The sequence below is a fragment of the Tenrec ecaudatus genome, chromosome 12 (genome assembly GCF_050624435.1).
Source record: "Tenrec ecaudatus isolate mTenEca1 chromosome 12, mTenEca1.hap1, whole genome shotgun sequence".
NCBI lineage: Eukaryota > Metazoa > Chordata > Mammalia > Afrosoricida > Tenrecidae > Tenrec > Tenrec ecaudatus.
In genome coordinates this window covers 140,720,201-140,726,382 of record NC_134541.1, presented here as the reverse complement: position 1 = coordinate 140,726,382, position 6,182 = coordinate 140,720,201, and the positions used below count along the sequence as shown (strand labels likewise).

General features: G+C 60.2%; 1 protein-coding gene across 3 annotated transcripts; it reads right to left on the bottom strand.

Moving 5' to 3' along the window:
- Positions 1–3,713: 3,713 nt before the first annotated feature.
- PSMG3 (proteasome assembly chaperone 3) lies at positions 3,714–5,977 on the bottom strand. 3 transcript variants are annotated; one of them, XM_075527611.1, is made up of 3 exons: positions 5,929–5,977; positions 4,595–4,834; positions 3,714–4,157 (listed from the first exon to the last, which is right to left on the bottom strand). In XM_075527611.1, exons 2-3 carry the CDS (start codon positions 4,808–4,810, stop codon positions 4,005–4,007), a joined length of 369 nt encoding a protein of 122 aa, XP_075383726.1. In that variant the 5' UTR covers positions 4,811–4,834; positions 5,929–5,977; the 3' UTR covers positions 3,714–4,004. The 3 variants fall into 3 exon arrangements, with proteins under 3 accessions (XP_075383726.1, XP_075383725.1, XP_075383723.1); XM_075527610.1 differs by lacking the exon at positions 5,929–5,977 and adding an exon at positions 5,409–5,922; XM_075527608.1 differs by lacking the exon at positions 5,929–5,977 and adding an exon at positions 5,186–5,389.
- Positions 5,978–6,182: the final 205 nt, after the last annotated feature.

The following is a 6,182-nucleotide window of genomic DNA, read 5'->3' as shown; positions in this document are numbered from 1 at the left end:
TTCTTGTCATTGGGCAGTAGGAGCTCCTGTCACATCAGAGCCAATCTGTCTCCCATTCCTCTTTCCCAAGGTGGTCACTGTGGGGAGCAGGCCCAGGTCTCAGGGTCCTGGCAACGAGGGTGGCAGATCCCCGGCTGACGCAGCTCCGTTTGTGCCCACTCGACCTGATCTTCCTCCTGTGACCCCCTCCCCACTTCCAAATCCTGCCCATCTGCACCCCACATCTCATGGCTTCTAGAAACCTCTGCCACCATAGTGGTCCGAGGGGTACTGTCTGCACAGGACCTGCTCGTACCAGCCCCCAGCCACCTCTGGGAGTGTGCCGTGAGAGGGGCTGGCCAGGGGTGCCGCCTTGGACAGGGTTCTCCCCATACTGGGGACCCTGTCCTGGGATCTGACAGAGAAGCATGTTTGTCAGAGGGTCATATGTAAGGAACCCCACCCAGCATCCCCATCTGGACAGGGCACCCCTGGGTGAGTACGCAGACACAGACAGGAATACCCACCTCGCTCCCACCCCCACCTCTCACCTCTCCTCGGGCCCCTGTGCTGAGGGCTAGGCTGGGGGTGGGGGGAATCTTTCACATCTCCACGCTGGCCAGGGAGGGTGGTGGTGTGTCCCTGCCTCACTGTCACCGCAGCACCCTGGGCTCCAGTGAAGCCCTGGCCTCTCCCCTGAGAATCTTCCTCCTCACCTGGCCATACCTGCTTTACCTGCTGGGGCTGCCAGGCTACCTGGGTGCCTCACCTGCCTGGCCACACCCTCCCGTCTCCCCACCCTGGTTCTGGGGCAGATAATAGTGGCCATACACCCATCTGCGTCTTCAGGGGAGAGCAATATCTAAGGGGTCCCTGGAACCACAGGAGGGTGTTGTCCTGCCCAGTGTCAGCACCTGGCTCTGTTGCTCCTCTCACCGGCCTCATGAGTGCTCATAGTGACCAACTAGCTCCCCCAGGCCACCACAGGAGGGGCGGGGTGTCTGCCCACCCTCCCTGGTCCCTTTGTCCACTCCTCTCCGCTGACCCTCTCAGCCCGTCAACAAACCTTCCCCACCATAGCAGGACACCCTAAAACTGTGGGGCCCAGCGACACCAGACACGACCAGAGAGGCTGAGGGCGCAGGCATCTGGCAGAGGTGGCAACTCACTGGTACCTGCCTGCCTGGGCCAGGCCTCTCCAGCTGTGAGAGGAACCACCATCCCCTGCAGGCTGGGAGTGCGATGTGAGAAGGGGGAGTAGGGAAAGGTGTGGGAGGCAGGGGTGACATCGAAGGAGTCCTGTGGCACGTGGCAGGAGGCCTAGGGTCCCTGTTTGAGGGCTGGGGTTTCTAGCGTCCTTGGAGGCTTGTCTCTCCACCCCTTTCCTCCCAGTGGCTTGGTTCCCATCTCGTCCTCCTCCTTCTCCTCTAGGTCAGAGATGCCCCTCTTTGCAGAGATCACTTCCCACTGATCTTGGCCATCAAAAGTTGCAGTCTCGGGTTGGGCTGGGCTGGGCAGGGGCCCAGGAATGGCGCCATTGATTGGCTGGATCCTGATTTCCCATGGCCCCGCCTTCTTCCAGCTCCCCTCCCCCTCACGCCCCCCTTCTCTCTCTCCCCTCCCTCTCAGGCCCCGCCTTCTTCTCCCTCCTCCCTCCTCCCGTCTCTCCTTCAGGGCTCTCCCCCCCCCCCACCCGCCCTCTTCTTGCTCCCCCTCCCTCTTAGTCCCAGTCTCCAGAGAGAAGCAAACTCGCTGCCCTCGAGTGGATTCTGACTCCCCACCTTGGGGCACAGTTCTCTCCAGAAGCCACGTGTGTTCAGCCAAACGGCCACCAAGATTGCAATCTGACCACAGCGTCCTCAGCGCGGAGACTGACCGGCTCCCAGATGTCTGGAACCGCGGGTACGTCCACCTGCCCGCCAGCCAGCCCACAGCCCCACGCCGATGGATGCTGCCTCCACGCGAGCCTCAGGCCAGCCTGAGAGTGGCTTAGAGAGGCCATCTTAGAGGATAGTGACACAGACCAAGCCGGGCACAGCCCAGGCGTCCACACAACCTTTCCAAGTCGGGTCACAGCTTTACGGAGGGTTTTACGGAGCGAGGCCACTGTGTGACTGGAGGGAGGGGCCGGTGACACAAGTGTCCCCGTGCCAACTCCATGCCTTCTGGCGGCTGGGACAGGCACTACGGGGTGGAGGCTGGCGGTGGCACCCTGGGGAACCTGGACTTGAGGAGGTCCCCTGGGTGGGGCTGAGGACGCTCCTGCCCTTGGCTTCTACAGCCCTGGCCACCCTCCAGGTGGGACCCGCTTTCTCCTGATCTGGGTCTTCTGGGTCCAGGCAAAACCTCGAAGCCAGCACATCACAGGCTACGGCGCGGTCACAGAGGTGGGTGGTCTCTGGTGGGTTCTGACCCCAGCAGGCAGCGTCAGCTGCGCCCCTCTGAGTTGGAGGCTGTCAGCACCAACCCTGTGCCCAGCTAACAGGAAGACGGCGTGGGCATGACCCCGGCAGACACGGATGCTCACAGTGGCCACTAGCTGTTTGCTCCTGCCTGGTGATGCAGTGGACATTTGCTACCACCAGGTGGCAGCTTGAAACCAACAGCTGCTCCTTAGGAGAAAGATGAGGTTTTAAACTCCACAGAAGTGCAACCTCAGAAACCTGCCCTATAGGATCTCATAGGGTTGCCCTGAGTTGGAATCACTCAGTGATGGCAGTCAGCTTGGTTTTGAGAACCTGTGTTCCAGGGACTGACTGGCACTGTTGAGTACGTGCTGGGCTGCTAACTGCAAGGTTGGCAGTTCAAACCCACCAGCCGCTCTGTGGGAGGAAGATGAAGCTGTCATCTGTAGGGGTTACGGCCTTGGAAATTGGGTACGGGGTTGCTGAGTCAGAAACGAGTGGCAGCCTAGCCAGGGACCCAGGGGGCATCGTGGATTACACAGAGGCTGCTAACCACAGGGTAGGTAGTTCAGCTCCATCAGTCACTGTGAGGGCAAAAGGTGAGGCCATCTGCTCCTGTCAAGATTCACAGCCTTGGTGGAAACCACTCTGCCCACAGGTCCCGTGAATCGACTCGATGGCAGAGGGTGTGTTACAATTGGAAGCCTCTTTACAGGTGAGGATGGTAAGCCTTCGTCTCATGTACTTGGACATATGATCAGGAGCGAGGTCCCTGGAGGACATCATGCTGGGTGAAGTAGAGGGCCAGTGAAAACAAGGAAGGCCCTCAGCGGGCTTGGATGGACACAGAGCTGCAACAATGGGCTCAGACCGAAGAGCTGTTGAGGATGGCCCAGGAGCAGGCCTGGTGTGTATACCAGGAAGCTTCAGCAGTTCTGGACAAACCCCACGATATTTCCACTCCTTCCGAAGTCCCTTTGCAGGGTCGCTCCAGTCCTGGTGGCAGCATGGGTCATGCATTGGGCTGCTAGTGGCAAGGTTTGGAACGCCCAGCTGCTCCACGGAGCTGAAGTGGTCTGCTCCCAGAGCTACAACCAGGGAAACACAGGAGCCATTCTGCCCAGTCTTGCCTGGAGGGGCGGGGGGGGGGGGCGGGAAAGAGGCGCACAAAACAGCCACCTGATGTTCTGCTGGGGTGTGCGCATGTCCCTGTCTTGTCCTGCTGGCGCGGTGGTAGGAGGGGGGTGCTGTTTGCGGTCGAGAGGGGTATGAGGGATTGAATCCCACTGTGGGCTGGGCCCACGCAGTACTGTTAAGAAAGACAACATATACTTTGGAAGATATATTTATTTTTGATAAAAAAAGTTTCCTCCCATGACTGGCACTGCATGTCACACCTGACCAGTCATTTCGAGTCTCTCGTGTGACAACTTGGACCCTGGTGAGAACCACTTACAGTGGTGCCCCTCCCAGTCCCTGCAGAGTGGAGCTGCCGAGGCTCGCGGGCATCGTCCCAGGCGGTCCCTGCTCTGATTGCAGAGGGAGGTGTCTTCACGTGTCCAGGGCCTATCTGAATTCTGTCGGGCAGGGGTGGCCCCTGAGCTGGCCTCTCAGGTCCCCTCACCACACCTGGCATGTCCGGATGACCTCCCGCAGGGCCTTCATGCCCTCCATGCTCCGGTCTTTTACAGCCAAAGCCAGGAGGACGGCTCGGTTCCCAGCTTCTTGAGACACGAACGTCACCAGGTTCTTTGCAAAGACATGGACGAGAGGCTAAAAGTGGATGAGAGGGAAGGGAGGAAACCTCTCAGAGGCCAGGAGCGGCATGGTCCCTGACCCTGACTGCTATGGAGTTGCTCAGTGACAACTGCAAAGATGCTGTGACTCGTATCTCCAGGAGACACTGGACACACAGCAGTCACGAACCGCCCACCCTGAGGCTTCAAGGAAAACCCGCCCCACCTTGGCCAGGGCTCAGCCAGAGACGCCTGCAGAAAGGGGCTTGGGCTCACTAGTGACCTTTCCACAATGCAGCATCCACAGCCACTCATTCAGGGTACATGTCCCAGCCGGTACCACAAGCCTGTCTGTACAGGAGTGGGGCTGGGCTTGGCTGCCAGGGACACTATAACATCTGGGACCCCCTCACTTCATGATTTTCTTGAACTGGCAGGCATGGAAAGCCCCCTCCTTCCCCACTGTTCCATCACCTCATCCTGCCCGAGAAGCACTCTGGTGGTGAGCATGGGCTTGCTGATGTCACTGGCCACCTCGCTGGGCTCCAGGGACACCAGGGTCCCCATCTTCCCAAACTGAGTCACCACCACCAGGATGTGGTTGCTGAAGGCAGTGCACACCACCTGGGTGGGGACCCCACGCAGCACCTCACTCTGCTGTTTGGAGACCACCAGAGGCTGGCCGTCCATGGTGCTGGGCGCCTTCTGTGGCAGCTGGAAAGAAAAAGACAACAGGAAGAGGCATGAGTGAGTCACCAGGGCCCAAAGTACCCAGGGCTTAGTCTTGTAGCTATGGCCACCGAGCATGGGACCACACAGACTGGACTGGGAGCCATTGGGGAGCCTTTGCTAATGCACAGATTGCTCCTGCATCTCTCCAGAGCCAGACCACCCACCACCTGGCAGGGGCACGGCCCACTCCTCCCAGAAGCACATCAGAAGAAAGGTCTGGTGATCTTCCAAAAATTCATCACTGAGACCCTCAGGGAGCCCAGTTCTATGTGAACACACACACAGACACACACATAGGAGGGCTGGGTGATCTTCCAAAAACTCATCACTCACCATTGAGACCCTCAGGGAGCCCAGTTCTATGCGGGGACAAACACATGAAAGGGCTTAAAAAAGTTCACCAACAAACGGAATGATGAGTCTCTGCCATAATCTTACATTCCCTGGGTAGTGCAGACAATCGATGCATCTGGCTTAAGACCAGGGATATGAAATCTACACCCAGGGGCCTAAGAAGAAAGACCTGGCGTCCAACATCTGGAACAGCAGCCCCCACCTTCAACCCGGTGGGCGCAGTTCTGCTCTGACCCACGTGGGGGCACCGGCGATCGCGTGTACCCTCCCGAAGGCTGCTCTTGGTTTTACAATCGCTGATTGGAACTTTCTGGATCAATCTTCTGTGCTTAAGCAGCCTGCAGTCCGAGCCCCGCGGGTTCGGAAGCACTTCCTCCCAGCCCCGCTCTCAGGGCCTCACTTTGGTCCAAATGGCAGTCACGTAAACCTCGGGGTGGGGGTGGGTGCCTCCCTCCACTAGTCTGCAGAATGAATCTCATCCGCCTTCGGGGACATCGCTGGGCCCACATTCAGGGGCGGGGGAGAGACACGGCGGGGGCGGGCCGAGGCGCAGGGTCCAGAGGTGGCAGTGACCCGGGGCTGGCTCCAGGGACGGCGGGCATCGGGACTGGCTGCTGGACCCGAGCGGGGCCTAGCTCCGGGACACAAGGAGATGGCGCTCTGCTCCTCCCGGGCCTCCCGCGCCCCGCCGGGTACCCGACGGCCTCCCTGCCCAAGCTCACCCACTGCTGCGGCCGCGCCCGGAAGTGACTCACCAGCGTGCGCGACGCGGCTCCGCCCACGCTCGCAGGCCCACTAGCCAGCTCGCCCTTCCTCCGGAAGTGCGGGGCGGGACTTCCGGCCAGGGCCGTTGGTCCGCTGCTTCCGCTTGGCGGCGTGGTCTCCCCGTTCCTCCGAAGGCCCTATGGGGCGGAGGTCTTGGGGCAGCGTATGGGGGCTTCAGGAGAAGACCCCGCGGCCCCTCAGCCCCAAGCCC